This window comes from Protopterus annectens, chromosome 13.part0 (assembly GCF_019279795.1).
Source record: "Protopterus annectens isolate FY-2018-M chromosome 13.part0, PAN1.0, whole genome shotgun sequence".
In the NCBI taxonomy this organism is placed as follows: Eukaryota; Metazoa; Chordata; order Ceratodontiformes; family Protopteridae; genus Protopterus; species Protopterus annectens.
Window position 1 is genome coordinate 260,372,288 of NC_056747.1, and position 17,230 is coordinate 260,389,517.

General features: G+C 37.3%; 1 protein-coding gene across 1 annotated transcript in view; it reads left to right on the forward strand.

The window, feature by feature from the left end:
• ABCA7 (ATP binding cassette subfamily A member 7) overlaps positions 1-17,230 on the forward strand; it is an 882,362-nt gene that overhangs the window by 793,289 nt on the left and 71,843 nt on the right. The window contains exon 43 of the mRNA XM_044053819.1: positions 13,508-13,614. Within this exon, the coding sequence (XP_043909754.1) occupies positions 13,508-13,614 (107 nt within the window). The remainder of the gene's footprint in view (positions 1-13,507; positions 13,615-17,230) is intronic.

The following is a 17,230-nucleotide window of genomic DNA, read 5'->3' on the forward strand; positions in this document are numbered from 1 at the left end:
TAACTATTGTACATTTTTTCTTATTGTAGTCTTTATAATTGTATTTTTGCTATTTTAACAAAATATAACTTTGGAGCTTTTCTTCCTGGACCTCCACTGAAAAAGGGCTTGTTCACACTTGTAAAATCCTGGTAAACAAAAGCGGTGAGTAAATAGATTCCGTGAATCACTCATTAGCATTTAAAGCTGTTATATGCCTCGTATATTTTATCCACCCTTTTAGCTGTAAAAAAGTAAATGCATATATGTAAACATACACATACATAAGTACACATGTGTGTACTGCTAATGATTGAATACACTAAATGTTAAAAATGCCAGTGTCGACAGGCCAGGACACATGCAGCAAGAAACCGCCTCTGTGTATGCGAAATTTAAAACATAAAAAACAAATAAAAACATTGTTTTTTTGCAGGAAGGCAAGCCCCCCTGCATCCCCTATGTTGGGACCTGTGCCTCCCCCAGTGATTATATATATTAACTCCAAAATTGCACAAACACCAAGTAAGGGCATATGTAGTCGTACATATTCAGACATCATTGAATTCATTTTCCATTAGGGGTATTAAGAATTCCACCGTGGGTATCCCTTAAATGGTGGTACTAACCTTGGCAGCAAAATGTAGATCAGATAAATATAATACATACATGTGCAAATACACAAACGTGCATTCTCTGAGGTAGCATGCATTATTTTACAGTGGCCTTTTTAAATTGAACTTAATCCTACACTAGGCAGGCCATAGGCCTTTTTGCACCAAAATAATAGTTTGTGCACATTCAAAATGTATTTTAGTAAATGCAGCCTTTCATTATTTAGCATCATGAGCACTGTAGGGCAGTCCATATGAGTCTGAGTTCTTCAGTGGTCTTCCAGTTTTGCAGTATTTGACAGGATGTCTCTCTCTACATATCTGATCTTCCCTTTGGAGTAGTCCCTGTTACATTGCAGCTTTCACTGGAGGACTCTTGCTCTCTTCTCTCTCGCTCAGTCTCTGCAACTTCTCACAGTCCCTGTTTTCCAGTGTCAGTACTAATTGTGACAGCCCTGATTGTTGTTCTTTCTTGGACTTTGACATATTTGTGTTAAATGTCTGTAATTAATTCTTTGTAGCTTTCTGTCTTCCCCATTAGCAACACTGGATCTTGGTTCAGTGGTGTCAGGCTACAGACTTTCACATGGATTTTATATTCTTACTCCATCTCTAATTTGTAAAATCTAGTAGGTTTCTGCAGTTTCAGTATTTCTGTCTCTGATTTCTTTCCACCATTTACTTCTTGTGTTGATTTTTCAGACATCGGTAATGTACTTGAATGATCTAATTTGCTTTTCATCCTTACAGATGAGCTGGAGAGAGAGACTGAGCTCCTTTGTTGGAGTATTACTATATCAAAAAATTGCAATATGATGAATGTCGAAACTTTTGCTCTTCTTCATCTCCTAACATCTTTCGCAATTTAGTTATCTCCATTTTCCAGTTAGATATTTATGTTTTGTAGTAAGTTGGAAGCAGTAGGACAGAGAATCAGCATATATCAGATCCACTGTTGTGAGTGATAGTTTAGATGGTGTTCTCCATTTTTCAGATACATATTTAGTGTTTTCCAGCGAGTAAGACAGAGAATCGGTATGCATCAGATCCACTGCTGTGAGTGACTGGATTTATATTACAAAATATTTATAAGTGGCTGTCAGCATAGAGCAGAGTCACAGATTACATTGATGCAGGTGGTAGGAAGTAACTATTAGGGAAAGTTGCATGAGTTCTAGAGTTTAATATATGGTTTGTGTGCCACAAGAATATTTGTGGTTCTTTGTGCATTTTATTTTGGAAGTTTGTGGCTGTTTGCTTTGTCATAAAGCAAGGCATGCATTTTACTGGACTCATTTAAATCACTCAGATATTCAGCATCATTCAAAGCAGTGAAAATTAACTGTTTGCACTGTCAACATTTGTCCGCTTATCATATTTAATTATGCAGTATAAAAGGAGTGTCTCTTGAAATTCCAAAGTCTGTGCACTCTTTAGAATGGTGCACCTGAAAGAGTGAATGTTGGAGAATACAAGTTTGCACTACATTGAAATATTTGTTACTCCAAGGAATAGTGATGTTATTGTCAGTATATACAAACTGCAAGGATGTTGGGGGGTTTCAAACCTACCATGTAAAAAGCATGCTTTAAAGGTGTAACAGTTATAGAGTTTGCTGTTACTTGTTTTAACCTCGTTTTACTTTTTGAAGCATCAGGATACATGGGGCTGGGCCTCACTTCGAACAAGAAACTATAAAAAGTTCATGGTGAAGTGAAGCATTACACATGACCTTCCAATGAAAGGTTACAATGGTATCGTCTGTGTTGGAATTTAACTCCATTGATTTAGACTACAGAGTATGGTCAGAAATGTACTTGTATTCCATATTGAAGGGTCCTTCTTTTCTATCTGCTTTTTTTCTTTATGTTGTCCCATTTGTTTGAATCGTTTTATGATGGCTATTAAGTAATGTGGTGTTGATGTTTTCTCCATCTTCTTTTGAGTTCAGTAACCTCAACAAATTTTGTGTGCAAAAGCAAAACTCAATAACCAACCAAAACTCTCACTGAACTGACCTCAACCAGGAACCCAAAAATCCAGCCGCTGAACTCCAATGGAAAAAACAGCGTTTAAAAAATGCATACCTTTACTGTATATCAAAATGAATTCCTCAAATTCAGTGAAGCACTTTAGTCCTCTACGTCAGGACTTCGTCCTGATGTAAAGGACTAAAGTGCTTTACTGAATTGGACATACATTCAGTTCTGATGAAGTCCAAATGTAAGGAACTTGTTTAGATGTACAATAAAGTTTCTTCTTTGTAGTTGCTCTTAGGCAAGTTATGTTCAAAAAGCATCTTCACACAGCCTTCATTAAGCCAGTCATTGAATATAATGCCTCCTTTGGCATGTATCTGAACAAACACATACAACAACTGGAATGCCTACAGACATAGCTTACTAACTTACTAAAAGGATATGAGATGTAAACAATATTTCCTACATGGACCAACTCAATGCCCTGTCGATGTACTCAATATCCTACAGACTGCTAGGAGGTAACCTGTGTCTGGCATATACAACATCAACATGTTTATGCATAATATCTTTATATGATTTACTCAAATCATAACCTCCCCCACCAGGACAGGAAAACCCAATAACAAGGAAAGTACTCTACACTGGATACTCATCAATACCTTTCTTCAATCATATAAATCAGGCACTTTGCCTGATTACCTAAATGACCACTGTCTCACCTGTGTAATCAAGCTCAAAGTAGACTGTTCTTACCAACCCACCTATAGAACAATAAGAAACAACAAACATTTTATTCTCCCCAAGTTTCAAAATTAACCTAAGGCATGCAACTGGTCAGTTGTCCTTATAGTGATATAAACAATCATTGCCAACCAGTAGCATATTAAATCAGAATATTGAATTATTTCCAAGGTATAAGAATTCCAAATCCAAAGGTGGTACTAACCTGGCAGCAAATGTGATCAATAAATTAAACATACATGTGAATACAATATATATTAACTCCAAAATTGCACAAACACCAAGTAGGGCATATGTAGTCGTACATATTCAGACATCACTGAATTCATTTTCCATTAGGTATTAAGAATTCCACCGTGCGGTATCCCTTAAATGGTGGTACTAACCTTGGCAGCAAAATGTAGATCAGATAAATATAATACATACATGTGCAAATACACAAACGCATTCTCTGAGGTAGCATGCATTATTTTACAGTGGCCTTTTTAAATTGAACTTAATCCTACACTAGGCAGGCCATAGGCCTTTTTGCACCAAATAATAGTTTGTGCATATTCAAAATGTATTTTAGTAAATGCAGCCTTTCATTATTTAGCATCATGAGCACTGTAGGGCAGTCCATATGAGTCTGAGTTCTTCAGTGGTCTTCCAGTTTTGCAGTATTTGACAGGATGTCTCTCTACATATCTGATCTTCCCTTTGGAGTAGTCCCTGTTACATTGCAGCTTTCACTGGAGGACTCTTGCTCTCTTCTCTCTCGCTCAGTCTCTGCAACTTCTCACAGTCCCTGTTTTCCAGTGTCAGTACTAATTGTGACAGCCCTGATTGTTGTTCTTTCTTGACTTTGACATATTTGTGTTAAATGTCTGTAATTAATTCTTGTAGCTTTCTGTCTTCCCCATTAGCAACACTGGATCTTGGTTCAGTGGTGTCAGGCTACAGACTTTCACATGGATTTTATATTCTTACTCCATCTCTAATTTGTAAAATCTAGTAGGTTTCTGCAGTTTCAGTATTTCTGTCTCTGATTTCTTTCCACCATTTACTTCTTGTGTTGATTTTTCAGACATCGGTAATGTACTTGAATGATCTAATTTGCTTTTCATCCTTACAGATGAGCTGGAGAGAGAGACTGAGCTCCTTTGTTGGAGTATTACTATATCAAAAAATTGCAATATAATGAATGTCGAAACTTTTGCTCTTCTTCATCTCCTAACATCTTTCACAATTTAGTTATCTCCATTTTCCAGTTAGATATTTATGTTTTCTAGTGAGTTGTGAAGCAGTAGGACAGAGAATCAGCATATATCAGATCCACTGTTGTGAGTGATAGTTTAGATGGTGTTCTCCATTTTTCAGATACATATTTAGTGTTTTCCAGCGAGTAAGACAGAGAATCGGTATGCATCAGATCCACTGCTGTGAGTGACTGGATTTATATTACAAAATATTTATAAGTGGCTGTCAGCATAGAGCAGAGTCACAGATTACATTGATGCAGGTGGTAGGAAGTAACTATTAGGGAAAGTTGCATGAGTTCTAGAGTTTAATATATGGTTTGTGTGCCACAAGAATATTTGTGGTTCTTTGTGCATTTTATTTTGGAAGTTTGTGGCTGTTTGCTTTGTCATAAAGCAAGGCATGCATTTTACTGGACTCATTTAAATCACTCAGATATTCAGCATCATTCAAAGCAGTGAAAATTAACTGTTTGCACTGTCAACATTTGTCCGCTTATCATATTTAATTATGCAGTATAAAAGGAGTGTCTCTTGAAATTCCAAAGTCTGTGCACTCTTTAGAATGGTGCACCTGAAAGAGTGAATGTTGGAGAATACAAGTTTGCACTACATTGAAATATTTGTTACTCCAAGGAATAGTGATGTTATTGTCAGTATATACAAACTGCAAGGATGTTGGGGGGTTTCAAACCTACCATGTAAAAAGCATGCTTTAAAGGTGTAACAGTTATAGAGTTTGCTGTTACTTGTTTTAACCTCGTTTTACTTTTTGAAGCATCAGGATACATGGGGCTGGGCCTCACTTCGAACAAGAAACTATAAAAAGTTCATGGTGAAGTGAAGCATTACACATGACCTTCCAATGAAAGGTTACAATGGTATCGTCTGTGTTGGAATTTAACTCCATTGATTTAGACTACAGAGTATGGTCAGAAATGTACTTGTATTCCATATTGAAGGGTCCTTCTTTTCTATCTGCTTTTTTTCTTTATGTTGTCCCATTTGTTTGAATCGTTTTATGATGGCTATTAAGTAATGTGGTGTTGATGTTTTCTCCATCTTCTTTTGAGTTCAGTAACCTCAACAAATTTTGTGTGCAAAAGCAAAACTCAATAACCAACCAAAACTCTCACTGAACTGACCTCAACCAGGACCCCAAAAATCCAGCCGCTGAACTCCAATGGAAAAAACAGCGTTTAAAAAATGCATACCTTTACTGTATATCAAAATGAATTCCTCAAATTCAGTGAAGCACTTTAGTCCTCTACGTCAGGACTTCGTCCTGATGTAAAGGACTAAAGTGCTTTACTGAATTGGACATGCATTCAGTTCTGATGAAGTCCAAATGTAAGGAACTTGTTTAGATGTACAATAAAGTTTCTTCTTTGTCGTTGCTCTTAGGCAAGTTATGTTCAAAAAGCATCTTCACACAGCCTTCATTAAGCCAGTCATTGAATATAATGCCTCCTTTGGCATGTATCTGAGCAAACACATACAACAACTGGAATGCCTACAGACATAGCTTACTAACTTACTAAAAGGATATGAGACGTAAACAATATGTCCTACATGGACCAACTCAATGCCCTGTCGATGTACTCAATATCCTACAGACTGCTAGGAGGTAACCTGTCTGGCATATACAACATCAACATGTTTATGCATAATATCTTTATATGATTTACTCAAATCATAACCTCCCCCACCAGGACAGGAAAACCCAATAACAAGGAAAGTACTCTACACTGGATACTCATCAATACCTTTCTTCAATCGTATAAATCAGGCACTTTGCCTGATGACCTAAATGACCACTGTCTCACCTGTGTAATCAAGCTCAAAGTAGACTGTTCTTACCAACCCACCTATAGAACATTAAGAAACAACAAAAATTTTATTCTCCCCAAGTTTCAAAATTAACCTAAGGCACGCAACTGGTCAGTACTAAAAAGTCTTCCTCTATATGAAGCAGTAACATACAACACCAAATTCCTTGCTGTTCTTAACTCCCATGCTCCCAGCCACTCTATTAGAACCAAAGTTAATATTGCAGCATGGCTTTCTAAAGATACCAAAACCAAAATTTCATTCAAAAACAAAGTATGGACCACCTACCGAAAAACAAAAGCCCCACTTGTTCAACTAAGATTCAGACAGCTAAGGAATTACACCAAAAAATCCATAACCTTAGACAAAAAGAACCACTACTACCATCTACTGCAAAAACACCAAAACAAACCTCAAAAGTTCTGGGCAGGAATAAACAAACTACTCCACTCAGGCCAAACTGCCACTCCACCCTCCTCAGCTTCCCAACATAAATCCCCAGTAGACATTGCTAATAACTTCAACAGCTTTTTCACAGAGACTATCCAGTCTCTAGCCAGTCAACTCTGTCTCAATGGTTCTAATTCTAATGCAGCCACACTCAGTACCCAAACATACTTTACCTTCCAACCTGTTCCTACTCAACTTATTCATGCCCTACTTAAGAAACTTAAGACCCACCACCCTGGCTGCCGACCTCCTCCCAGCAGACTCCGTCTCAATCTTATCAACAGAGCTACATCTGAACCTACTGTACCCACTATATGGAAAAATCTCCCATGCCATACCTCTCCATAAAGGAGGCAGTTCCACTGAAGTGTCAAACTTTAGACCCATAGCTATTCTGTCACCTCTAGCTAAAATTATGGAGAAGTGTGTACACATACAGCTCATGCACTACCTCACACAGAACAAGCTTTCAGCATGGCTTTAAGCCGCACCACAGTACTACTTCTGCCCGCCTCTCTTTCTCTAATGTCATTAACCACAACCGCAATAATAAACTATCCTCGGCACTCTTTCTAGATCAGTCCCAGGCTTTTGACATGGTTGACCACAAAATGCTTATAAATACCTTGAAGGCCTTCTCCTTAAACAACCATGCACTCCAGTGGTTTTAATCCTACCTGCAGGGCAGGCAACAGGCAGTCCTATGGCTGGACAAAGCTATCATCTTGCCTACCCATCACATTAGGAGTCCCCCAGGGCTCAATACTAGGACCCCTTCTTTTCTCCATCTTTATCAACGACCTTCATTCTGTCATCCGAGATGCTACCTGTATTCAATATGCGGATGACTCCACTTTGATTTGTTCTGACACCTCACCAGCTACTTTATTCACATTAACCCAAAATACCTTTAATACAGTGGACAAATGGCTCTCCAATCAACATCTAATCCTAAACCCCAACAAAACTAAGCTGCTTCTCTTCTCCCCCATATGCAGGGACCTCCCTGCCATCCTTCAACATAACCGCTAACAGTGGCAATATCATCTCCCTAGAAGCCCAAACTAAACTACTGGGTGTCATAGTTGATAACCTGAAGTTTCATGCACATATCAATCAAACTATCAAAACCATTAATAAAAAACTTGGCTCTCTTTACAGAATAAAACCTTTCCTTACCCCACTTGCTAGAACTGCAATTGCCCGTTCCCATCTACTGTCAACTCTTCTCAATGCCTCACCTCTATTTTCCAACTTAAACAAAACAGATCTTAATAAACTATCATCCTGCTATAACCACATTGCCAGATTTGCTACTGGCACAGCCTACAAGACACACCACTGTCACAACCTAAATCGCCTAGGATGGCTTGAACTGCCTAGCCTACTGCAGTTCAACCAGCTAATAGTGGCATATAAAGTCCTTTACCAACCAGAAAATACACCTGCACTAAAAAATATTATCAGCCCCTACATCAGCACCCAGCCACTGCGATTACCCACTAGACTCCTAGTTCAAACATACAAATCCAACTACTCAGCTGGGGACTCTGTTTGCCAACTCTGTTGGAAAAACATGGAACAGACTCCCAGCTGACTTGACCCTAGAACCCTCACTAACACAGTTCAAAAACAAACTCAAGAACTGCTTCAAAACTCATTGGTTATGTCCTTGCACTAACCCCCAAGTGACCTCTCTATTACTTAGGTGCCTTACCTTCAACTACTTCTAACTTTTCTACCACACCATTTCAGGAAGGATCAAATTGTATAACTGCTGCTCAATGTGTCTTAAACCTGAATGTAATGTTATGTATATATAACTTTGAAAATAATGTTATGTTTTGTAAAGTGTTTTATAATAAGTTAGTACTAGATGTGCTAAATGCTGGTATTGCTTATGACTGTAATCTGCTTGAAACTAGCATTTACTAAATGTTGAATGTGTATTATTGTCTTAGAGCTTTTCTCCCTGGGCCTTTGCTGAAAATGGATATATATCCAGTCGGACTATCCCGGTCAACAAATGTAAAATAAATAAATAATAAATGTAAGAGTCTTTATACAGATTTCTGTGAAGATGCTTGTGAGGCAGATCAGTTAGACTGGTTATTTCTTTAAACTTGAAGTAAGCTGCATATATGAGATATTTGGCTATTTTGAATCGGAGAAGTTAATTCCCATTCAACTTAGTGTTCGGCATGTGAGCACCTCTCTTTGAACTGCTGTTATGGTATGTATTATATATGGAAACATTCCTATACTACTTGCTCTTTTCAAGTTACCATTCTTGGCCAGTTCATTATGTCTTACTATTTCTTTGCACTTTACTTTCATGTAATCTGTCAAGCATTTGTCTTCTCATTTAATAAGGAACAATTATTTTGACAGCTTTTAACACTGAGCTCTGAATACAGTTTATTCATTTTTTCAAAAAGTAAAATAAGATTGTATTTCTTATTTTACTCAGCTCATGGCTGCCTATTATTGTAACTTCTTTCAGCAATTCTATTTGTAAGTCAGTGTCAGTATATTTCAGTATTTTGTTCCTTTTTATCTGTCTTTGGTAACTACAGTGTTACCCACAATCATCTCTAATTCTTCTCACAATTATTCATGCGTCTCTAATATACATATTTGCTATTTATAGTTCCTTTTCTGTTTATTTCACTTTCAGATTAATTTCTTCAAATTATGTAACATCCTGTGCAACCTTCGAGTGTCTTTGTGCGAAGACATTCTGAATACGCTTTGCAAGTGCTTGTAGTCTTTTTTTTTCCACCCAGGTGTTTTTACAGTACATTGGATTTCTGACTTCTATATATTCTTGCTAATATTTCTTTTTTTCTATACATATATTTTCTGTGCATCTGTAAATTAAACCATAGGCACCTGGTCTATTATCTGTAGGATTACAGCAGGTGTAATATTGCAGCACAGCTGGCTTATTCATATCATAGTACTTTAAATTTTGTTGCATATGCAACTTGTTTCTTAAACATTTCACACCTGTTTCTTGTTCTTGGCTACATTTCTAGGTTCTCACTTATAATAGCTATTGAAGAAGAGTAATCTGACACATATGTGCAGTCTGCAAGATACTACACCATGAAAAGAGACCTGACCAATGCTTGCTTGTCTTCTGGTCTTACATGTATACAATTACTTGACCTTTTCTTTATTAACATTTGACAGAACGTATTTCAGTCTTATCACACTTATTTTGCTTGTGTGTCCTAATTTGTTTAGCAGCTTATCAGACTCTTGTTTTGTATCTGACCCCACCACTAGTAGACCACCGATTATATTTACACCACCTTCTAAGTTTTCTTTTACCTGAACAGTACATCTCTGGAATGCCTCTGATGCTGATCAAATATCAAAAAGCAGTTTAAGGAAATAACACCTTCTTAGTGATATAGTAAATGTATACAGTCTTAAACTTTCTTCACCAAGCATTATCTGCCAGAATCTTTATTTTGTATGTGTTTCTAAAAAGAGATTAGTATTTTACACTACAGAGATAATTTCTTTGTTTGTAAGAAAAATGCATAATGTTTTCTTTTTACTACTTTACTCAGGTCTATTGTAGATCAGTACAAATGTAAATCTGGTTTTACTTTACAGTAGTAATCAGTCTGTTCACCCATTCTCTTGACTGTAACTGCTTCTTAGTGATAGCTAAGCTTTCCACACATGTTTACTACACCCTTCTACTCCTGAAAGCTCTTATGATGCAACATTTGTTGAGCATGAGTAAGGCAGCAGCGTCTTTCACTGACACAGCATCAGTATTTATCTGTGTGTGATATTTTCCTGAAAGACTTACCAAACATTTAAATACATTATTATAGTGGTACAGGATATCATTACTGTGGCTCTGTACGGTATCTGTGATGCCTGTTTGAATTTACATGAACTGTTTTTGTACACATGCACACTCTTTCACATGTTAAATTTGTTTTCCCATTCCACACCACATAACCCCAGAATATTAAGATCTTTAAGTGTGAAGATCTGAAATGGGAGTTTGCACTTCTTATTTTTATTTTCTAATACCAGTAGCTTTTGACCCTGCTTGTTTTACTTGGTCCTGTATTTAACTGTGCTCACAAAACACTTATTTTGGTGCATTTGTTCCCTAAGGCTTCAAAACTGGCTTCAGACAAAATATACCCTGCAACAGCGTGCAGTTTAAATGTAGCAGTTTGCTTATTAATTCTTTACATTTCTTGTTAACATTCTGACTTGCAATACTGTTCTCAGTGTTTTTCATACTAGTCTGGACTTGATATTGTCAGCTGTTTTTACTTAATAGTGCCAATGAAAAAATAATTTTTATGTTTCTTTTCAACATGCAAACTTCTTTGTACCAGTTTTTCTACATATTTTAAGATTTTTTTCTAGCACAGGTTCTACAAAATTGATTAAAAGGACAGTGTTTCCACTCATAATTATAGTTACAACTAGCACACAATGCTTAGAATATACTTGAATCAAATTTTCTGTGTACCTAATGGCTATTTGTTTCTTGTTCTTAGCACTGTTACAACACACATTCCCACAAATTTTTTTCATATCCATTACTTTACAGTGCGTACTCACCATGTCTCTCACTTTTGCATTTGGCTCGTGTTTTATCCTACACATAGATCAATTTTTGTTCAGTTAATTAATTTAACAATGTACTTTCAATTTTACTTGTATATCCACAGCTTTTAATGAGGTCTGAACTATCTTTGTCCTTTGATCGTTTATACACTACAGACTTTTCTGTTTGTTATTAAAAAATTGCACAGCTCCGCAAAATCACTGTCTTTAGTTTGCTAATTTAAATAACTGTTGTGTATGTAGCACTCTATTCTTTAAGAAACAAAAAGAACAAGTAGCAAATTTTTGATAGGCTTACAGTACATTTTTCTCAAATGTCTGATGTTTTATCATTCTTCCTCTCAAAGTACAAAAAAAGGTTAAATATCTTTACATTTTCTTCCCAGGCAGCAGTCAAAAATGTGGCACATTGTAACTTTACTGGCTTCTTGGTTAATCCATTTGCAGTGAGAAATTAAGTGAATGTCTGGGTCCAGAACTTTACATCTTCTCTTAAGGTGCCTTGCAGTAAGAACCTTTTTGATGGCTGCAGTTGAAACTTTTCCATTAAAACTTTTACTTCTAAACGCACAAAATTGTGTCTGTATATGTCTTCTCTTCTGTAGATGTACTTTCCTATTCTGACATCATTATGATGAATGGATGTTTTGTTAGGGAGATATGCAAGTAACATTGTCATTGAGGATGTCTAACTAACAACTATGAGTTGAAGATTCGGTGTACGCGTGCCAGAAAGAAAGTGTACTAGGTGATATCCAAATTCCTTGAAGTTAGTCATTAGGGATGTATGTCTGTATATTATACACCACACACACAGCACCTTGACAGACTCTCTCCATCCCAATTACCATCAAATAACATAATTATTCTTAATACCAAGTATCCCATGGACATTTGTGTCTAACACGCATACTATTAGCTCTACACTGCCTTCCCAGATACCATGTAATATTTCATCTGGTGTGTGACAGTGTCCCCACTGATATCTTGTGTACCTCAAAATGTGGTACACCTGATGAGACATACTGTGCCACCCGGTATAACTTGTAATAGCTCATCTGCTGAGCTGTTCAGAATTTTTTTAAAGTTCCTCATGTATCACATAATGTGTTATATTTTGCAACATCCAACTTGCTACTCCAGTTACCCCCTAATACTGCATCTGCCCTGCTACTCATAATTTTCTAGTCTCCCCAGTCCAGCAATGAAACATACCTTATACATTATAATACCCAATTGCTTTCTAATAACTAGACTGTAGTGCTGCTCAGTGTATAGTATGTGCTGTCCCAGCCACTAGGTTTCCAAGATTGTTCTGCAGTTTTCTACCTAGACATCTGTCTGCTGTACCCTATGCTATTACATCCACTATACCGCTGTACATAGCATGTAAAGCTCTACTTTGGAATATTTATGTTGATATTCATAAAGTATGTTACTCAGGATAATTAAAAGGGAATGCTTGTTGGTCAGTAAGGGATCCTAGAACTAATTAATATTCCCAATTCTACCACATGAGCCATGATTTGTATTCAGTTTAGCACTTCTGTCCTTTCTATGGAAGTTCTTGTAATGCATTTCCCTTCTCAGTTTGTTCCCAAATCTCATTACTATTTCTTTTGGTAGAACTTGGATTGAAATCCCTTTCAGATACTAGGATAACATAGGGTTTTTATTGTAACTTTTTACACGTGATAGCCAATAATTTTCTTATTCTTTATTTGTAATTGTTTTTGCTACTGTTTGTTGAACACAGCCATGCCCTTATCTCAGTGGCAAGGCTTTCACTGCAGAGGTTTAATTATATTAGCTGTTAACAGGTTTCATCCAGTGGACCCAGGTTTGAGTCCCTCATTTTTCTTTTTTTTTTTTTTTATATGATGCTGTGTGCCTCTGATGAAATTCACAAAAACAGTACTCCATGGTCATCCCATAAAAAAAAAAAAAAAAAAAAACAATTGGAGTGAGCTAGATGTTGCTTGATTTACAAGTAAATAAAACATTAAGATGTTTGGCTTGAAAGTTTGAGCTTTTCTTGTCATATTTCTTTTTTGTGATTTAGTGTTTTGGACTACTGGGAGTAAATGGTGCAGGGAAGACTTCAACATTTAAAATGCTGACAGGTGATACAGAAATAACCAGCGGGGAGGCCTTTTTAAATGGATACAGGTGAGCATTACTAGATAGTATTTTAGCATTTCCTGTTGTGGAATTAATTATATTGCAATGTAGAAGTTTCTCCTGTCATAATATAATAGCAAACCTGACAAATTGTAATGTAGAATTTTCCACGTCTGCCCAGCCACCGGGTGGTCTAAGAATCTCACCCTCATCTTGACTTTCCCATCAGCTGACATGCTGTTGGAGCTTTCTTAATTTTGAGATGATGTATTCAAAAGTGAGAGGGCACATATTTAGCATAGGTTTCCTCTGGAACATTGACTTATAAAATCTCAGGCTTGTTCATAGAAAGAAGTTGAGCTTATTTGTTAATGGACTGAATTTTGAGGCATGCCTTTTTGTAATTAAGCATGCTTTGGAAGACTGGGAACACATACAAAAGTGTCATCGTCATCAGTTGAGTAGGTGGTGAATATATTTAGACAGCATTTGGCCAGTGGTGCTTTTGGTTGTTAAGTGTTAATTTTGGGAATAAAGCAGGCATACCCCATTGGTATAGGTTCATAGGTTCATACTAGGCTATCTGCCCAAGGGCATTTATAAGCCTAGCCCATAGTTATGTGGCTTTCGCCACCCCTTTAGTTTGAATAAAAACTATGCCTATCATTTTTCTGTGCCTCTGTCAAGCAGTGACACTGAAGTAATCCCTGGGGTATATCTGCGATCTCCCATCCATTGGTCAAGATTCCTCTTGAACAAGGCCAGCGAGGTGCTCTGCCTCACATGTACCAGGATTTTGTTCCACAGCATAGGAGTCTCTGGGTGATGAATCTGTCCCTCCAGCACGTTCTATTTATAACCGTGTCAAGGTTTAAGTCTCCGCCCTTGTGGTTCTGAGGGATCTAGATTTTTGAGGTGAAGCATATTCATCAAATCTGGGTTTGACATGGCCTTATATGTCAGGCACAGGTCACCTCTGAGCAAGCGGTATGAGACTGAATAGAGCTGGAGTTCTTTCAGTCGGGCAGCATAAGACATATTTTTGAGACCCTTTATCCTTTTGGTGAGGAACTTTTGGGGCCTTTCAAGCTGCAGCAGGTGTCTGGTCAGATACATTCTGAACGGGCATTGTACTCAATCATAGGTCTAATGAGTGATGAGTACAGGGGACGATGACCTCCCTTGATCTAGATGTGAATCCCTTCATGATCAGGTGGGCGATATAGAAGGTTTTCCTAACTACTTTAGCAACATGAGTTTCAAACGAAAGGCTACTGTCAACTTGGGTCCCCAGATCCCTGATGACTTTTTCTGTGCTCAGTGGATTGCCACCTATATGGTAGCTAGGGGTAACCTTGTTTTTCCCGAAGGGTATGACTATGCATTTTTTGGCGTTTAACTTCAGGCCATGGCTCTGGCACCAGTTATCCGTTTCTGTGAGGCCCTTCTGGAGGATATCTGTATAATGCTATAGAAACAAATAATTGGGTTGTGATGCTGTTTATTATGATTTAATTGGTCACAGAGCAACAATAGCTATAAATTCAAACAGGTTGTCATGTTTTATTCATATTAAAGCACCTGGTGCCTTGGTTTTTGGTATTCAGGGAAAGGGGAATGCTCGTTTTTTTCCTTTTTTATTTATTTATTTTTATTTTTTTAACTTCCCATCTCTGTTAAACTCAGGTGACAAAATTCAGTTACTGTTTGGTGTGCTGTTGATTTTTTCATCCGTACCATCATGTCATAGAATAGTTTATTATTTTATTTTATTTTACATTTGTTTACCGGGCTAGTCTAACTGGATACATGTCCATTTTCAGTAGAGGCCCGGGGAGATAAGCTCCTAGATAGGACAATGAAATTAACACAATCACAACTAATGACACATGAGACAAATACAAACTAATTACAGTACCTATTTCAGGTTATCACAGTAATATGTAGAGTGAAGAATACCGGCATGACAAAGGAATGCTAATACAATCAAGGTATGCTAGAGATAGTTTAGTTAAATTAGTTTAATAAGGAGGTGTTGATGTGTGTGAGTAGTCAGGGCAGGAAGAGAAAAGTATTTGGAGACACATATAGACTAGTCTGGTTTGGAGCATGGGCATAACCAGTGAGTTTTGAGGAACAATTTCAATTTATTTTTGAAACAGGATAGTGAGGGAAGTGTGGAGAGTTCATTTGGGAGGAGATTCCAGGCTTTTCCTACTATATTAGAAAAAAGAGAGTCACCAGCCTTGTTGTTTGTTTTAGTAGTATATATTAGAAGTTTCTGAGAAGACCTTAAGGATTCCAAGTTTTTATAGGGAGTGATAAGTGTGGACAGAATAGGTGTTTTGGAAGGTTTGTAAAGAGTGTTGTGGGCTATAGTTAGTTGTTGGAATTTAATTAGATTTTGAAGTTCGAGCCATCCCAGTTGCTTTAAATTAAGGGAGTGATGGGTTCTAAATGGGTTGCCTGTTACAAATCTTGCAATGTTATTGTAGGATATTTCCAATTTGCTAAGATTATTTTTAGATAGGTTAGTAAAAATAGGAGAGGCATAAAGAAGAGAAGATATTAGATGAGTGTGTGCTATAGTGGTTCGAGCTGAAGGTAGGAGAAAGGATTTTATCCTATAGAGAGAGCTTAGTTTTTTGTTGACTGTTTTTATAGTGTTGTTAATATGGATGTCAAAGTTCAGATTATTGTCAATGGTGACACCTAATAGTTTGGTGGTTTGTTCAGGGGATATAATAGTGTTATTGGTAGAGTTTACTGAGAAATCCATTGGGAGGGACTTCTTAGTAGGAGAGAAAAGGAGGAGTTTAGTCTTTTTGGGGTTTAGGAGAAGGCATCTATCTGTGAACCATTGCTCAACTGTATTAAATACTTGTTGGGTAAGATAGAGAAGTTCTGGAGAAGAGGGGGCTGAGCATATCAGTGTAGAGTCGTCTGCATATTGTATGCATGTAGCTTGGGGGATGGCAAGGTAAAGGTCATTGATGAATATGGAAAAAAGTAGACGTCCAAGGATGGAGCATTGAGGGACACCCAGGTTGAAGGGCAGGTGGGTAGAGAGATTTGTGCCAAAGTACGGCCTGTTGTCTTTTATCAAGGTAGGACTGGAACCATTTTATGGAGGATATATCAAGTGACAGGGATTTTAGTATTTTGATGAGAATTTGGTGATTTACCATGTCAAAAGCTTTAGACATGTCAATAAATAGGGCTTAAGAGAGTTTGTTTAGGTTGCGGTTTTTTGTTGATACAATCTGTGAAGGAAAGAAGGGCAGTAGTAGTGCTATGTGAAGGTCTAAAACCATGCTGACAGTTGGCTAGTAGGTTATTTTGTGTTAGATGGTCAAGTAACTGTCTGTGAATGCATTTTTCCATGATTTTTGCCAGAGGTGAGAGGAGGGCAATGGGGCGGTAATTGGAGAGTTCAATGGATAGACCTCCTTTGTGGAGGGGGATAATATGGGAAATTTTCCATAGACTTGGGATATAACTTTCAGTAATAGTTCTATTGATTAGGATAGAAATAGGATAGGCAATGGCTTTGGCGGATAGTTGTAGGAATTCAGCAGGTAGTTGGTCTGCTGAGGGGGAGCATGGTTTCAGTTTCTGTAGAAGAGTTTGAATATAGGATGTTGGTATGGGTTGAAAGTGAAAA